Consider the following 20,239-nt stretch of genomic DNA (forward strand, 5'->3'; position numbering starts at 1 on the left):
TCTAAGTGAAGATAGGCTGTTCTAGGAATATCGTTTGCACATACAATGTACGATAAAAAAACAAACTAATATCGTAGTTACCAAGGAATATAATTTGATTACTAATAACTTTTAATTTATCGTTAATATACATATTGAACAGGGGTTTTGAAACAATCACTTTAGCATTTATAAAATAGTATACTGACATATGTGTGTGGCGGCATGTTGACACACATGTGAGGTCATTCTGGAAAGTCTGTAAGGTCACATTGACATACCTGTACGGCCATACTGGTGTACGGGTAAGGTTATATATAAGTACTGTACATACATGCACATCTGTAACTGCATACGACATACATATATCTGTAAGGTCAAACTAAAAAATGTGTAAGGTCAAACTGGCATATATGTGTAAGGTCATACTGGTAAATCTGTAAGGTCAAACTGGCATACGTGTAAGGTCATACTAGTAAATCTGTAAGTTCAAACTGACATACGCGTAAGGTCATACTGCTGTACAGTGTATATGTAATGTCACACTAACGTACATTTATATTGAAGGGTTTTACAGCCGTACAATACTGTTATACTGAACTCAAACGAGAGTAGATAAAAAGCTGCTTACCAGTATACGAAATAGGAAGTGATATGCCCACACCTGGACCATAATCTTGTAATCTATGCGAAGGGACTGGATCAATAGTCCAATGATAGTGTTTCGTGGTACATTTACATGTACGGTATCCATCTCAACGCAATTAATTCATACGGTTGTGAAAATAGCACAGGACAGATCTAGATTTGAAAGTCCCACCGAGGCAGTGACATCCAGAACAGTGATTGTATATGGCCTGTAAACCAGTCACAGGACCATGAAGGAGACAATCTCATGCGCGTCCATCGGGCACCATATAATGTAAATCCGTTCTGTACGAGCGTCTGCTATACTCTTTTTCCTTACAAGCAGCGTCAGGGTAGACAAGAGATCTTACAGCACTACATAACCTTCAGTAGGTTCGTTTTACTATACAAATAAAGATTAACTTGAGTAAAAAGAGATGTTGACGTATATAAATTATGGATGTATTGTGTGCTTTTGTTACTTTAAAATCCACCGAGCTTGTTTGCACGTGCAAACCGCTGATCTAAACATACAATGTAGATACGTCCGGTATGTGGCATTGGTTGCACTAAGGCCATTATTCGGCGACTCTTGTTTATGTGATCCCCTGTCGTTTATCAAACACCATACATTGCACGTGCAATATTTAGGTAGTAACGTTATTCGGTAGAAAGCATGCATCCTGTCCATAAACAACATCTTCTAGCAGACCCAGACTTGTGTCCACATCTTTTACCATGTTGTGTAACCTAAACTCCAGAACGCATACAGATATGTAGGCTTGTGTAGGCAACTCTAGAACACATACATGTATGTAGGCTTGTTTAGGCAACTCTAGAATACATACATGTATGTAGGCTTGTGTAGGCAACTATAGAATACATACATGTATGTAGGCTTGTGTAGGCAACTCTAGAATACATACATGTATGTAGGCTTGTGTAGGCAAATCTAGAACACATACAGGGATGTAGGCTTGTGTAGGCAACTATAGAACACATACATGTATGTAGGCTTGTGTAGGCAACTCTAGAACACATACAGGTATGTAGGCTTGTGTAGGCAACTCTAGAATATATACATGTATGTAGGCTTGTGTAGGCAACTCTAGAACACATACAGGTGTTTAGGCTTGTGTAGGCAACTCTTGAACACATACAGGTATGTAGGCTTGTGTAGGCAACTATAGAACACATACATGTATGTAGGCTTGTGTAGGCAACTCTAGAACACATACAGATATGTAGGGTTGCGTAGTCAACTCTAGAACACATACCGGTATGTAAGCTTGTGTAGGCAACTATAGAACACATACATGTATGTAGGCTTGTGGAGGCAACTCTAGAACACATACATGTATGTAGGCTTGTGTAGGCAACTCTAGAACACATACATATATGTAGGGTTGCGTAGGCAACTCTTGAACACATACAGGTATGTAGGCTTGTGTAGGTAACTATAGAACACATACTGGTATGAAGGCTTGTGTAGGCAACTCTAGAACACATACAGGTGTGTAGGCTTGTGTAAGCAACTCTAGAACACATACATGTATGTAGGCTTGTGTAGGCAACTCTAGAACACATACATATATGTAGGGTTGTGTAGGCAACTATAGAACATATACATGTATGTAGGCTTGTGTAGGCAACTCTAGAACACATACATGTATGTAGGCTTGTGTAGGCAACTCTAGAACACATACATATATGTAGGGTTGCGTAGGCAACTCTAGAACACATACAGGTGTGTAGGCTTGTGTAGGCAACTCTAGAACACACACAGGTATGTAGGCTTGTGTAGGTAACTCTAGAATACATACATGTATGTAGGCTTGTGTAAGCAACTCTAGAAACCATACAGGTATGTAATCTTGTGTAGGCAACTCTAGAACACATACAGGTGTGTATTCTTGTGTAACCTTAGAAACGGCAGCTTTATAACACATACAAGTACATAACCGCGTGTAACCTTAGAAACGGCAGCTTTATAAAACATACAAGTACATAACCGTGTGTAACCTTAGAAAAGGCAGCTTTATAACACATACAAGTACATAACCGTGAGTAACCTTAGAAACGGCAGCTTTATAACACATAAAAGTACATAACCGTGTGTAACCTTAGAAACGGCAGCTTTATAACACATACAAGTACATAACCGTGTGTAACCTTAGAAACGGCAACAGTAGTAGTTCAAGTGTTCATATTTAAAATAATACTTATATCTAGTTAAAGCAGCATGACCACATATACTGGAACATGTTTTTATAATCTTATTTCTTTGATAATATAATATATGTCATGCTGACAAATATTAGAAACAGCTAATTATTGCTTTTTTGTGCCTGATAGTTTCATGTCGCAGAAATAACAATAGATGTTATAACAAATCTGTCAAGGAAATTAGAATTGAGTGTAAAATAGGTACTCATGCAACTAAAAGTTTTATGAAATATAATACAATGTATCAGTCCCTGTGGATCGTCCTACATACAATGCAGTAATGACAATATATCTTATCTTCATAAGTTGTTTTTATTCAAAACCAAAGAAAATTCTCGTTAGAGATTGAAGGAGGATTAGTCTAAATTGAACCCAAAAGAACTGTCTTTTGTGTTAAAATGTCACATAGTCAAGCAATCATACAATTTCTTTGCCCATGCGCACTGGCCAATTGCGGTTAATTCCTATTGATTACGTCGTGTAGAAACGGTGTCGAATTAGTCATTAAGAAGCACGCTGATTAAACAATGAGGCGTCGAACCTTGACCTCAGATCAATAGATCGGTATTAGGGGGTGGCCATGACAGGTGTTGGCCACTTCATCTGGATGAAACAATTATTCTGTATTAGATTTTGCTCGGCCAAACGCCTTTGGCACTCCCGTGTATCTGGTGGACGACGGATGGTTTACATATATAATCCATGCTGGTGACTAAGCGTTACGGCTACCCTGATCATGACAGTCATGGATGGATGAATACATGCATGTGCTTTGCCATATAAGGATTAAGGACATATGGGCAAGGATGCGATACGTCATCTTCGGAGACAGTAACGACAAATAAGAACGATTGGGGAACATTGCACAAAGAAAAAAATGACAAAGAAAGATGATTCATCAGATTCTTTTTCAACTGATCGATCAAACAGGGTTATATAAAGCATGAGAAAAGCACTTGCCGATATCCTTATAGGGAGGTCAATCCAGGGATGATAATAATTAATAGGCTTTCTGTTGCACGCTGACAACAAAGACACATGGATGATTAATGCATCATAATACTCATTATATTCACAGCAACTAGCTTTGTCCGAACAGATTAATCGTTACGGGTTTTACCAAATGACGTCATGGTTGTTACATTTACTTTACCCAGGATAACATGTACAATGTAGGTATATATATGCTTTACCTTAATATCGTAATATTATTTATTTACAAAAAAAATTGCCACGGACTGTAACATGTATAACTGAAATTGACAGATACTGTTAAACATGTTTCTGGTTTTTTTTAGTGTTTTTTTTTTACCAAATGTAGTATAGTATTTGTAAAGATGCCAACTTGAAATTCTGTAAAACTTCATTTTGTATACGAAAAGGACTTCATATAAGTTGTATAACTAATGCGCAATCCCGTTGCTACTAGAAGGGCAGTAAAATAGGTTTAAATCAAATTTTTAGAAAAAGGCGCATGTTATCACGGCCTTACAGAAATGAGGATAATATGGGAAACACGTGTCACATACATAATTTACATAGATCTCATTGAACAAGAAAGAAAATAACATATGTCAAGTGTAAAATTTATTTAAATCTTGTTCAAAAGGACCGAAAAACACATGTCGCATACACATATATCAATCAAATAAGGTTTAACAGGACAGAAAACATTACATTTAAGTACTACTCGTGTTGTTCGAAATCAATGACAAAACCCGACAGGAAATTGACATTTATCAATATTTATATAAATTATTACACCTTTTCCAAAACACATTGTAATTTCACCCGACGGAATGACTTTTGATTCAGATTCGTTGTTAAGCGGAGTTAAATCCACCGTCAGGACTGCCCATTTACATTTAAAGGTTATGGGAAAAAACAAATATTAATTATATAAGTAAACAAATACTTAACCTCAGTCAATATTTACACACGTTTAAAAGGGTTTTACAACTCAACGAGCACATATCCTCGGGGAAATTATATCTATTATGACGTGTTTTTTATTATTTACCATTCCGTTTTTCGGAATAAGGCGACATCAATCAATGTCTGTTGCCTTTGGTGAAATAGACATCTCGCTGCGATTGAACGTTGCTTACAAAACGTTCTGCGATCAAGACGGATCACCCATGCTGTGAGGAATCGCAATCAATAGAAATCTGTGTTAGAACCTCCACAGTGCCACACTTACAATTATCGGAAAGAGAGAACACCTAAAGCACCCAGTATTTCTTCTTATTTATTTAAACAAATTATTTTACCTCCGTGTTAAGACTTATTATTTATGGCTATATCTGCGGTCGTTATCTACAATTTTCACCCTCACTCGAGCTTCAGGTAGAGACAGTATGGATGCATTCCAGATATAAATCAGAAATCGAGTCTTGTTAAGAGTCCTATCGCGAGGTACGTAACCAATCAAACGCTAGAGTTCCTCCGTTTGATATATAGACGTAGTGTGCTATTTCTATCTCAACGACAGGCTCAGCTATTCTTTAATTTAGAAAAAAAAATGATAAATGCCATTTGAAAGATGTCAATTATTATGGCACAATGCAAACTTGTGCATTAAAATACATTAGGATTGCCGGATGATGGAACTCAAGACAACATTAAACTATACATCTGTAGAGGATACGGTACCGTACTTTAAGAACTCATTGGATTTAAACGTTTTCTGTCGATTTTTATATAAGTTACAGGATATCTCATATCTCACAAAATATACGACATCCGAATACGTTTTAAATGCTGTTGAAATAAAAACAGGACAGTCATATTTGATTGTTTGGTGTCAGCGTACTGAAGGAAATATAAACTACAATGTATAAGAGATACGTTTTTAGAAAGTCGACCTTTTCTGGAAAAGTACAAAAAACACGTTAAAATTTTCACTTTACAGTAATTATGATTTAGTAATAAATAATTCTGTCTATAAGGCTGTTTGTTATATATTGGCAATTACAATAAGCCCTGAAATATGCAAGAAGGGTTCACCCGAATCACAGCCGATAACAAACGTTCCCTACGTGTGGTAGGTTTTTTTGAAAAGAAATGTTGAGCCTTTTTTCGATTGTATATTCTTGATTTATAATCGTGTGTAATGATACTATAGTAAATATGTCCCTATAGTGTGATATAGTTCCCTTGTTACGCTGAGGACACCTGCTGAAACATATAGTCTCGCATGCGTCAATGGGTACTTAAGAGGACGATTTACGGCAGTCTGGAGATCAATGTTACCACTAACACCGTTCAGCCGCGAGGTGACCACAACAAAGCGGGCCGGACACCACTTTGGTGGGAGATATCAATTTGACGCGATCGCACTTCCAGACCGACAGCTGTCTTACAACAACAAACGACTTGACCTGAAATTCTAAGTACAAACACTGAATTAATAGTCTCGAACCCCAACGTCATGGTCATCTCGGCCTCTTCGATCCTAACAGTCTTTAACCTCTCGACAGACTAAAACCGCAGGTCTCGATAGCCTTGAATGTCACTTCCTGAATTCTCCGAACATTTGTCATTGACAGCGGTTATATCCCAACATTTCGATGCTGCACTGTATGTTGAACACATGTAATGGTAAACTCTGTAACAATGTCCCGTGTAGATAGTTTAAGGAATTACTAGGTATGTTTTGGTTATGCTGTTTATATCTAAAATAAAGCTACTTACTTTGACAACAAAAATAACTCTCACTGGTTTTATATCGTATTTTATAAGATAACTGAGGATATATAAAGACGCGCCAGACGATGGATTAAGGAAAATCAGATAAAACCTTAACACTGATTTAGCTAGAAGTAAACCAAATATGTTGACTGGGAATGTTTGATTAGCCTTGTCTGCTAACTGTAACATGTTATGTATCATATCTTAAACTCTATATATATTTTATCCACTATATTACAACGGGTTTAATAATGATGATGTCAATACTGTTTGCCATTTACCATAGTGAAACACTACGTATTAATGATGCCGACCTTTTACCTGTGTCCCGTGGGTACGAATTGGCCAGACACGTCTGACAGGTAACGAGGATAAGAAATGACAACTCGCTACCGGGTGATGACTAAATCATAACCTTCTAATCCAATCCGGATCTTCGTCTAGAACATAGATACTAAAAGGTTCCCAAACCAGTTTAGATGAGCTTTATCGTGTCAACGCGAGCAACGGAGAGTGGTGGTAAGCGGAAACTTGCTTCAACGAAATTTAAATAAGCGTAACATATGCGTGCTTGACAGCCCATATATTCCCGATCCGATACTAACCACATGAAAAAAATAGTGACAACTGTGATATAGAGAGATCTATTTTCCACTCTAGAATGTCTATCTAGATCACTGATACAATCGCGGAAATAGACGCAGACTAGTAACAAACTAGGACGACTGCGGATGAGAAGAGAAAAAACATAACTTTCATCTTGTGAGTGAGAGTAAGAGTGTGAATACTACTGTACATTAGTGTTTTACATGTAACTACAAAGCAGGTTATGTACGTTGTGGGCGGATAATGGGACTACTTTCAAGTGTCATCTCACTGAAATGTCAAGAGATGGACGTGGTAGGTTGACGCTACACTAGATCATATTATTATGACAACCGGCTTATCAGAGGTACTGTACAAAGGAAGACATAGCCGTGGATATAGAACAGACACGAGAAACAAAGACAGATGTCCAAAGTATAGTAAGTTCTACAACAGATGAGATTTGGTTTCCTCAATGTTCCCAAACAACGAAGACAAAAAGGAAGTCGGATTCTGAAAGGCTTTCACTTTCATCGTTTTTAACGAAGTAAGAAGCGAGCCACTAGGTCACTTTTCTAAAACACTCTCATCCTTAGGTTATTTTCAAATATAAGCTAGTAATAAGTTTATGTAACTAATACAAACATATAGATCATCATTTAAGTCATTGTCATTTTAATTTCAGATAACTTACTGCATCAGCTTGTGTAAATACTTCAGCAATAACTGCATTTTAGCATGGGTTACTTTAAGTATAATCACAACATATTTTCGATTCTCACAGTATGGATATCTGTTTTGAAACAGGACACAATATCAAACATATCTGTCCCAAGGTTAAAAAATGTTTCATTCCCTTTGGGATTTAGACAATAAATATATTTTACCAAATGTGAATGGTAATATTCAACTCCTGTTCAAATTAATGACATGCTACTTATTAAGTTATGCGGGTTACTCTTTGTACATGAACCTGTTAATACGTGATGTTGTGAAACGAACACTTATATGTACAAAAACTCTTTCGCTACATTTGCCACGCTCAGGATTTTGTTAGTAAACCACTAGACCGCCAGATACTTTATAAATGTTACGAAATATATCACAGCCCTTAAAAGATATTTTGAATCAGTATAAAAATCAGACTAGGATTTGGAGAGGATAAACCAGATATCTAATATACAAAAATCAAAAAACGCTTATATGTGAAGCATCTAAAGTGTTCACTAAACCATACAATCTCCACATGTACCTTTTCAATCAAGCACCAGCTCAACTGTTCCTGAAGAGCATGCGTACATGTTTCAGCCAGACTGAATTTCCCATCAGGTTTCTGCGGTGAATAACAAGGGAAAAGACAAATCTGAACACACTAAATGCTCCAAAGTAATCTGCATTGTTTTAAACCATGTATTTCTCAACTCGTGGGGGTTGGAGACAAGAACCTTGAAGAACCTGCTCACCGCCTAGACTAAATTTCTCTTCAGTTTTCATCATTTGATATAAAGAGACATGAAATATCTAAACATAACAAATTGCCCAAAGCAGTCTACATTGTTTTAAACCTTACTCAACTTGTGGCGGTTGGAAAGAAGAATCCTTTATCTCTCTGGATGAAATATTTCTGGCACTAAATGATAGTTAAATAGACAAATTTTTCACAAACCATATAAGTAACGATAATTTGATCCGTGTATTCCGCTTGATATAGAGGAATTAGAATCCAAAAATAAATTAAAGAGGTTACATCAATATTCAATTTTAAGTATTTCCCCTGAAATTAAGACACAATGCAAAAATTATATTTTTATTAAACCTACAGATTGAAACTGCGTTTCCTTTTTTCGTTTCAGTTTATCATATATAACAAAAAGACCATAGAAATGGGCATTACACAAGAAAACAGTATATCTGTTTTCAACACAAATAATATTACAATATAATATTACAATAACCGTTCTATTAATTGGTTTTAAAAAAGCCTGTAAAAACAAGTTCATGTTTTTAGAATACTGCCTAAGAATTTGGAAACCACTCAATTGATTTCAAAAGTAAGAAAACGAAGAAGGTCATCAGACGGCAAGATTAAACATATCAAGGACAAACCCGTTTAAGGTTTTTCTAAATACAGCGGTAAAACAAAAGTCATGTATTCGGTTCATGCTGACACGGCCCTTGTTAAATGACATCAGACGAAGTTGTATCAGTGACAATTCCAAGGGAACAAGTAGCACATCAAGTTTGGTTACCAGAATACATTAGTTCGTGTCTATAACCATAACAGCAGCAATCTGTGAATTACGTGACATTGAAATAATAGAAATTCCAGTGATTCGATTGAACAGATTGATATACTTCACAATGAAAAGTTGTTCTCAATCACATCGATGTAATGATTTATCATGGCCGAGTTTCAAAATATGAACTTTGGGTGAGTACTACGAATATATCACTACCGTGTGGTGAAGATGAACACTATATGTCCGATGGGTAGGATTATTTGAGTTAAGCAACGAGGCGTTGCCGAGTGCGTAACTTCAGCAATGTTATTTACAGGATTAATATTTCTCTGACTGCAAAACACAGAAATGAAAGTTATTTTTATCCCACACTTCCTATTCGTAACAATATGTTGTTATTGCGAACCTTGTGCACTGCGACAGTCAATTGCACATGAAATATGTGACAAAATTGATGACGCGACCCTGGTTACAATGCATAATGTGATGATGCAATATCGGCATTTGCAGAATATTAACGTGTGCGATGTCTCATTCTAATGGTAGGTCAAGACCTGCTTATCGTTCCGTAGATGAATTTGGAATGCAAGTGTGAAGTTAAGGAGAACACTTAGATCGGTGGTAACTTTACATCAATACTTAAGGAATATCCGGTTCCACTTCGGGTTTTTATATCGGGTTAATTCCGCTATCCTTTTGTTATTTTTTTTATTTATGTTTTATTTCGTAACCTGAATGAAATCATATGAGATGTAAACACGAATTTTCCAACCTATGAATTACGAGTGAGAGACATTTAAGTGAACGAAGAAAAGTATGTATAGAATATCTTTGTCATGTTGTAACTAAAGGACGTGGGAAAATACACCAGATACAAGAGTTAACAAAATCTAAACGATTGCATAATGAGAAGACGCTTGCAAACCGACCCGTTCTGAATTGAATTAGCTGATGAAAAGTAAAGGACAATTGAGAACGTTCGTCATTCTATGGTAACCGTTGGAAAGTGTTAGGTAAATCCCGCCATACAACATATATGAGCAAGAGTGCAAGGCGTCTACATAGGTCTCCAGATAGCGTGCAGCCGTGACGAAAATGACACCTTTACAGAATTGTTTCATTAACTCGAATGTGTAACGGATACCGGGAGTAAACGCCATGATGTGGCTAATGTACTCAATGGGAATCAGTTTGTCTGTCTCGACAGTTAACTCTTCATCTACAACAGGTAACTGAATCCCCATTCTATTCCGTTAATGTGTTACAACTTTATATTACAATGTGCATCGCCAAACCAAGAGCGTACTCAAAGCATGACGCCTTTTCATCGTAAACCTTCTCATGTTCCGTTCATAGTGGTCTTATGTTGTAACAAAAAGGACAGAAATAGAGAGGTAGACGATTTGTAAGATCCAATTGCAAAGTGTTCCTATGACTGATCACTAGAAATACGAAGAAGGAAGTTATTTAAAAACTTACCCAGTCTACAATCCATTTACAATATTTCAGCTCGAAACAAGCCATAAAAGTCAATTTCATTTGCATATTATTGTCTGAGGGCCCCATGTATGACAAACGATGTAACGCAGTGGCTTCACACACATAAACAGTCACCAAGAAACAGGGTGAAATATAAAACTTGGGACGCATCACAACATACACATTACGACGCGACGGGTAATTATAATCTTGTGAACACCGTTACCATAGAATTATGTAGCGATGCCATGATCTTGTAGTATTCCTACGCTCTAAACTGTCCATTGTGTCGTGTAGGTGATGCTCCATTGACAAAAGAAAAGCAGCAAGCCGTATATTCCATTGTCCTTTCAAAGGACGTAGGATTTTGGTACCGTACTGCCGTTCGCGTGGCTGTAAACATTGTCGATAAAATTGATGGCAGAGGAAGCTAAGGTATGATTAGTTTTTTTATTGGGAGAGCTGTTGCAGAGTTATACTTACAGTACGCAGGGATGTAATTGTACAATTAAGTTAGACAATCCTCCCTAGTATACACTAAATTACTGTACCAATTTCGTACGCCCTACAAAATTTCAGACCAACCGTCTTCAAAAAACTTTTATTTTACTGGCAGGGACGATCATAGTAACACTAAAATGTTCTGCTTTCTTTTTGCTTTCGTTTGGTTTTATCTTTATTGTTTATTAAGGTTTAAACATGTAATTTTGTTAATGTTAATTTCTTATTTCTTTTTCTTAATTGACAGCGACGATAGCAGTAAAAACCAGCGCTCTGTTTTTTCGTTAGGTTTAATGTCATACTTCTTTTTGTAGGAAACCGTGTAGAATCCATATACTGTGTTAGAACTATCCCTACCACCCGATAAGTGTGAAAGTAAGTAATGCATGCATATTACAATTTGAACACAACAAATATATACATATTGTATACTATGTGTACATACAATGTATATATGTACTACCCTACATGTACACGTGTTGAACACAAAATACACATAAACATATTCATCCATCAAATGCACTGTACATACAAAGTAAATAATGTATACTACATTACACATATGCAGGTATTCGCAATGTACCAAATATATTAAAGATATATTTAAATGAATATAAACTTTAATTATTTATGTTACAAAAGTTATGAAACAAATCATGGACTTCAGTACCCAGAGAAAGCCCACGTGGTTGGGGAGGTGATCCAATAACTTTAACGCCCGATCGGAGAATCGAACCCCGGCCGTCTTGGTTAGAGGCGAGTGCGCTATCCACTACGCCACCTGACCATTCGATGTACGTTTTAAAATTGTACATTCCATAACACAAATTGTACACTACATGTGAAAAGCGTGCACACTACATGGATATACATTAACTACGTGTTAACTAAGGTTAAGCATGTATACATGTTTTAAAAAAAAAAATGTGCGATTACAGTATCTGATTACGTCACTTCTAAGTGTAAAGCTGAGTTACAAACGACCAACACGTGTCGGTTTTATGTTGTTTTATGTTGCGGAAGTCTGCTAACAACCTGCTTACGGGTAGATTGCAACATCATAAAGTCGAACGACAGCAGCACAGGAGTGGTACATGTATAGTAAATCAATCAAACTCGCGTTAGGGAGGTATCGATGTACCAATACCAATTACGTTCTCTATTGGCGAACGGCCGATAAGAATGGAAAGGACTGTGATTATTGTGGCTAGATTTCCTTAATTGGTTGGTTCAGTTCTGATGACAGAAATCAACGTGGCACAAACGTTAATGTATTAATCTGATTGGTTGATAACGACAAAGAGATTCAGTTGATTGTTATGCAGACAGCATTCGGATACGACAGACAAATCCACACAGGAATACGTCTCATGAGTTGACGTGTCCTGAGTACATACTGTTTAAACAAAATCAGGACTAAATAGACGAACAGTTTATGTAATCATCACTGCCTCAAAACGTAATCTATGTGTATATAGTAACATTTAAGGGATGGTCGTACTTGTAGCAGAAAATGTCCATCTTGGAATTTTCAAAACTTTTTTTAAAAGTAGTGAAATCACAATATAAATATTTTGTCGTTTAAGTGTTCTCCAGTAGAAACATAATAAATCGATTTTGGTAAAAAAAAGAGTCACTGAAACAAACAACTTACTTCAAACAATAATACAGACAAATATAATGAATAATACATGCTAAGGTTTACAAGAGGGCTATTCAAATCTTGCAGCCCCCATCAATACCTATCTGTTACAAAAATGGTCATTGAGAAATACCCACAACATATACACACAAAATGGAACCGTAACTACGGACATTGTAATTTTTGAAATAGTAAAACTTTCTTTGAGAAGTATGCATGACACTGGTTATGTTATACATTGTATACTGTATAAGATAGTTTTTCTTTGTTTATTAGAGATCCGTCATCGATGTATCATTGGCAGTAAATAAGAAACTAGAAAACGTATTACAAACTGCATATTTCATTTGACTATAACCAGTTACTGTAACAGGTTTCTTTTCAATTCTCCCGATGCATTTTTCAGTGTTTTGGTAGTTATTTGGCACCTTACTAAACTAAAACTAAAAGCTATATAAGGATAGCAATCACCTCTAAAACAAATCAAAACCATCTACAGAAACAACCTTCTGCTGATACATTGTATATCAAATCGGGCCTAACGCTTACCAGTTAAGATTATAAACATAGAATTCCAACAAGTTTCCGAAAGAAAATATATTCGTCCGAAATCACAACAAGGATAGAAATGTCCTTCTACGTCTTTAACTTGCCTTATACACCTGTACATTTGTAACATACCTACCGCCCTAATATCGTACCGGTATTTTGTAGTTGTGACAAGAACAATGTAGTTCATATGTAGGAGTTTATTGATTGTGGTTCAGTGCCGTGTATTACTGTTTAATCATCTCTTTCCATTTTTATGATTGTTTATACAGATAAACTCATCTGCTCCCCAGTTAATACTATGGTGGTGAAAATACATGTATATATATATCTATTTAAGCATTGAACTGTGTTTGAATGGTATTTATGATCTATTTGAATGACACAGCTTTGCAAGCAAACAAATCATAATGCGATAGCGCGCATTAAGTTGTTTGCTTGCAAAGCTGTGTCATTCAAATAGATCATAAATACCATTCAAAACCAGTAAATACTTATATTTACGTTTTCTCTGCCTCTTATTGTTCTTTTTTAACTTATAATTAATGTTTAAAATTAAAAATGCCCGCCTTATCGACAGTCCACACAATTTCGTTCAATAGTTTGAACACCGTATTTTATTCCACAATTCAGTATCAATACAATTGCGTATGATATGTCTATAGGGTGATTTAGGTTTACCAATAGAAATCTGAGCTGAAAGGTTAGATTTGAAATTGTTTCGATTTTTCCCCGGAACAAATTTCGCGCATAGACAAATACAGTGAACACCGTAAATCCGACCTTGCCCTCCACGAGGGAGTTATTTTTGGAAGTTAATTCGAACTTTTCTCTTTGCTCATTTTGTAAAGAATCCAGGCGTGAATTTATTTGTTGGTTGTACGGGAACCTGACAACAGTCGGTAGATTCTATAACAGCGTCGTTATTTGACAATTCGTCAGAAACTGAGGAACCGTAGATGCGAGACGCGTGAAACTGATAGCGTTTGAAGTGAGTGATCTTGCGACGGAGCACAGGTTCGATACAAATGTCTGAAATGTTAATGTGTGCTGTGGCTCATATCAGTAGGTCTGTAACATATGTGTCAGTAGGTCTATAGAATATGTGTATTTCAGACATTTGTAACGAACCCCTGTTGACCAGTGCAGTGTAACAGACGATATTTCTGATAAATTGCATGAGCGTTAAAATTATTTCCATTGCCGGCATTTGTGTTTTCAAACGATGTGCATTTTGTACGATATTGCAGACCTTGGTCTTGTTTTCGTGGTAATAAAAGTGTTTTTTATTTTATTTTTTATTTTGCACATACATTTACAATGACATTGTCAAATCTCACAATGTCCAGCGATATTTCAGCAGCCGTCATGTTTATTTATATTGGATATTGTAGTGCCGGTCAGTGTTGTATTAATACGCTAAGAATTGTGTCTCGTGATGCATGGTAATTAAAGTCCCATCAACGACACAGCTTTCATAGAGGCTATATAGTCACAATGGCACGCAAATGTAAAATATATTGTTGAACGCAAGAAAGACATAATATCTTAAGTAAAACAATATCCTTGTTTACAAAAGGTATCTGCTTTGGATCATTTTGACGTACATGTGCATGTAATTACCACACAAACATCTTAAGTGCAATCACGTTAATTAAAATAAATTACTATATCGTAATGAAACGAAATTGCGCTTTTGAATTATGAACAAAGATATTAGATTTATCAAAATAAAAGCACTACTAGTATCTAAACATATCTTATCAGTCAGATTGAACACAGACATGATAACAACGAAACATCAGAGATGTTGTGTCAGGTTTTGCTTGAACCAAGTGATTACAGTGTAAACGAAGGACCTTTGTTGATAAACAGTTGTATACTTATATATAGCGTGAACAAATACAAAGTTCCAGAAACACTTTGTTTGTGTTATGAAAATCTGTCAATGAATACTACATCGTCATACAGCGATGACTCCAATAAAAATCAGATAAAAGAAACACCCAACACCCATGGGAAAATCTAGGAATGATAAGAATACCAAAACATGAAAGGAGTTGATTTTCTGCTCCATTTTCCTATTGAATGAATCCTTCATTAATAAATAAAAATCCAAGATATAGCAATACTGAAAATGATACTTCGAAATATTGTGATACAGACCGTTAGACTGCAGTATTATTAAATTGCACATGGTAAAGTGATCAATGTTTATTTATTAACAAACAAAAAATATGACGCTAGCAAAATATTTCATTACTACAAAAATATACATTTCAATATTTACTAGTTTTCGGGAATCATTACGGCGCCTATCGTATTATTACAGATACAATGTATCTGTTTCCATGTCATGCTGTGTTACTGCAACCTAAATGTTTAACTTCACATTAAAGACTCCCTAACAGAGTAGATAGTTTTAGTGCCTCATTCAAATATATTATAATGTTAAATTGTATATTGATGTCGTGTTTATCAATAATCTAGCCCCTCCTCTTTTATTATTAATAAAATGATAACGTTTAATGTTGTGTAAAAGATTGGCATTCTTCTACTGATAAGGCAGATTGTCCCGCTGTTTTTGTCTGTGATAGATGTGTGTTATTATTAGTACTCTATTACCGTTGATGTGATGAAGTGTATAAAAATCGATCTTTGTATACGGGAAGTCATCCGCTAGTTTATCTTATCATACATCTATTCGATTATATATTACTGAATGTACATTAATTTTTCAACATACAATTCTTTGATCAATTCCGCCAAATGAGAAAGAGTTCCTGAGAATGATGACCTGCCTGTGGCACCAGTGCATTCATACATACAGATGTATCATTATACAGATAGAATATTCTGCACTTGTTAACTTCTATGCCCAAGGAATCTAAACGTCGACGAGATTAATTTACAAAATTGTTGATGAAGAAATAAACTACTGTCTTGGTATCTTAGGTATACACGTATCTGATTTATATACGGTATTGTTTGAAGATGTTACCACAATATGCCCCTTTTCCTGCCATCGATTTTCAAAGAAATGTTGTCTAAGGTCTCCAAAGACAATAGTGCCACACGAAGTACTAGTATATATGAAACTGTGGAAAAGAGCAAAAGAATGCCGAAATGTCATCAAAACCGTGATTAGAATTCAAATCAATGAAAATGGGGCAACATAGGAGCAAATGAAAGATTTACATGGAGACTTGATAAATAACAAAGGTAATAAGGCCAAATTTTCCGGAATGGTTAACGTTTTCTGTTTCGTCATCAACACCGGCCACGACAATCTAGGACAAATTTAAGTAATTTGATATCCTCAAACAAGATCCGGCGTAATGACATCGAAAAAATAAGTCACACTAATGAGAAACATCTCAACCATCGACTTTCATATTACACAATGAAATATAACATTTCGAAATGAGATCATGGTGGACACCATAAAACCGGCCAATATCGTTCCTTAGCCCCTTCGAAACCTTGTGTTGTAAGTTTGTCCCTCGGTAGTCGACATCAAAACTTCTTTAAACGGCGTGGAGCTCGATTGATTAAAATTGTGATACTTGACGCTGATGAGATGTTTTCTTCATCTTTTTTTTATGATAAGTAGTTAATCGCCTGACCACTAATGATATAGAACCGCGTGAAAGATATAAAGTAGCGTTTAATCAGTATAAACCATTCATCGCGATAACTGTGCGGTATTTTCTCGTCTCCCTCTGTAAGTGGTATACACTTCTGTCTCCAGAGTTAGTGTTTGACATCGACTACTAACGAGAAAGAACCTTTATATTTTACTCTACCACAAGTAATTACCCTACTGATGTCACGTCAACATATGTTCTGTAAAAAGAAAAATTGTACAAACACGTGTCCGAAAAAAACAACGTTTATCAATCAACGAATAACATGCACAATGCCGACAATTCGCCTAGATGTCGCACGCTTTGTGAAGACGCGAGTTTTTTTAATTTTAGGTAGTAGTACAGACTATTTGATGATAACGCAGTCACGTGTTCTACTCCCTAGTTGGAGTACTATGAGTGTTACTAGTGGCCAGCTGTGAACCTTTTATCCTCAAGAACTACATGCGAGCCGTTATCTGGGTACACAGCCTTCTTTTTTGTTATGCGAGACATATTACAGTCCTTCTCCTACAACCGCAAATGATATCATTGTGGTCTTTATGGGGATAAAGTTAACTTTTTATTAGAAAAAAAAGAGCGCGTGGCAGTTACCTTACAATCAACTGTGCCGATACTGCTGTGTTGTTGTTGATGATAACCTAGACAATTGCGTCTTAAAAATTACACATTAACCGCTAAGTCTCTTCATTGAATTCTAAATTATGTTCAACGTTTCCTCATACAATGTACCTGTGGTTGAAGTACATTTTTGTCATTCCAAACACGAGTACATATATACAACAACACTGACTTACGTTTCTATTTCTGTTGCGGGATGTTTTACACGAATGTTAAATCAAGCTCGGAAACCATTTTCTTAAACAAAACATAGACATTCTGTTTTAAGCTCCTAGTTGTTTTGACGTGTTTTCTAGTACCGAGAGTTTGTCAGACATTTATTTATCTACGGATTAGCGAGGAAAAACCCACTGATATAGTGGAAGTAATAAGTTGAAAGGACCCATTACATAGCAATACATTCAAGATGTAGATACAGGTATAGCATACCTAGTTTATATGTTACCACACTCATATCGTATATTATATTAATATCCTGTCTGTACTCAAATGTTCAGGTACTTGCCCTACAAAACAAATATATATGTTGACAACATTATCTCGACAGCACCGAGTTTGTTATCCCCTTTAAAAAGAAATACGGATTAGTTTTTTTTTTATCCTCGGCGATTTATTTAACATGACGTGTGTATATATATACGTCCATTTAACACGGGGCACCCCGTCGTAGTAAATGTCAGAACTCGTTCTTTGTATCCCCTTATCATATGACAGATTCCCCTAATTTCGTATGCATGCCAGTTGCGTTACACTGATGCGTTTGCACCTCTAATCTACTTTTCAATAATCTATTCAGGATTTATTTAAAAATCACGATAGTATGCTAAACGATGATTTACTCGAATGTAACATTTGTAAGGTATTTATATAGAATTATTCATATAAACCTGAACACCCTACTTAGGAGTTATAAAAAAGTACACACTTGTTTACTCGGGAACTTTATTCTACACCTTAACACATGTTTGTACTAAATCAAATTTTAAAAAAATGCACTTACCTGTCAGGAGACTCAGAAATATCCACGATAGTAGAAAAGTCCGCGTTTTTACGACACACCCAAATATATGTATCATTTTACTATCCATAATGTCTGTTAAGTTGAAAGGTAGAGCAAATCAATAAGTTTGGGTCCTCGTTAACCCTAACTGTCCCCCAGAATGGGACAACTCCAACACGTGTTCGTTATACACAAATGTAGCGAGTGACACATTAACCCATGTGAACAATGGCCATCCAATACAATCACTAGTGTAAAAACTTTTGATATGTTTTTAAAAAGAGGAACATAAAGAGAAATAATCCATTAAATAAAGACTCGGAGTTGAGTCTTTTAACAACGACAAGTTTACTGTAAATTCATTTTTGTCATAAATAGTTTTACAAACTATTTATCAAAATATCAATCAACTTGTATTCAAGTCAACACGTATACCTGTCCAATCAATCACTTAAGCTGATATATCAGTGAGGAACCAATATTTGTAAATGTCCTGAACAAGTGGTAATCAAACACAATATAACCAACTTTAGCTCACTAAATCAACAGAGAATCCCTTCTCCGTGTTACTTGACAGCTCCGCCGTAATAATCGGTTTTAAATGAGTGTCCGTTATCTGTTAGACTGTTTGCGGGTCTGCTTACACTGATATACACTGCCTCATCACTACGACTATTAACTGGGCACCCAGCCCCCCAGATACAACGAGTCTACACAGTCAGAGATGTGTTCCGCTCTGGCGAATGTTGGCGCGATCTCTGTGATCCGACTCACTGTGCGCTACTGCATAGCGTAGGCCGCTACTGATGCTGAGCTCAGTGCTCAGGGTATTTAACCCGCGTGTTCACTATAGTACTATGTTCACACTGAGCCGTCCTATTAAAGATTTGTCCCACCGACAATCTATCACGGTTCTTTGTGTCCTAACGATAACATTGAACGAGTGGTTATATTACCGTCACGTGGAGAGTGGACTAGTCGAGTTCCTAGTGTACACAGCCTTCACCCTGTGTTTTATTAGCGTCTTGATTGTTATAAAGTAGGCAGTATTCAGTTGAAATAATTTGTCTCATCTCTAAGGACCTCTTTTATGTACATAACGCATCATTCATGGTGTGCAGATATCGGTCATTCCGCATATCAAACATTTGTCGCTTTAGTTACATGTGTTGATAACTGGTAACACACTATGACGAGTGGATGTTTAAAGCCACACAGGCAAAAATAACCACAGCTTTGCTTTTATTGAGATACGTGAGTGCCTCCTAACAAGTGCTGTAACTTTTCCATCACAAAAACAACAGCAGCTCAGAAAAGTTTTACTTCAATTAGAATGGTAGTATCGATCGAAACGATTGTTGAGATTTATCATTATTACTCACACATCGTACGTGCGTATCCCGTATGACACAACCACAGATATGTATGGAACCATATCTGGACGTGAATCAGT

General features: G+C 36.1%; 1 protein-coding gene across 2 annotated transcripts in view; it reads right to left on the reverse strand.

Annotated features, from left to right (window-relative positions):
• The window catches only part of LOC110445637 (zwei Ig domain protein zig-8-like), an 86,308-nt gene extending 66,435 nt beyond the window's left edge, over nucleotides 1-19,873 (reverse strand). The window contains exon 1 of one of the 2 annotated variants that reach the window (XM_021490349.1): nucleotides 18,787-19,873. In XM_021490349.1, the coding sequence (XP_021346024.1) occupies nucleotides 18,787-18,874 (88 nt within the window). In that variant the 5' untranslated portion in view covers nucleotides 18,875-19,873. The remainder of the gene's footprint in view (nucleotides 1-18,786) is intronic. The other variant, XM_021490347.1, reaches the window with a different exon arrangement.
• Between the last annotated feature and the right edge of the window lie 366 nt (nucleotides 19,874-20,239).

This window comes from Mizuhopecten yessoensis, unplaced genomic scaffold (genome assembly GCF_002113885.1).
Source record: "Mizuhopecten yessoensis strain PY_sf001 unplaced genomic scaffold, ASM211388v2 scaffold2329, whole genome shotgun sequence".
Taxonomy (NCBI): domain Eukaryota; kingdom Metazoa; phylum Mollusca; class Bivalvia; order Pectinida; family Pectinidae; genus Mizuhopecten; species Mizuhopecten yessoensis.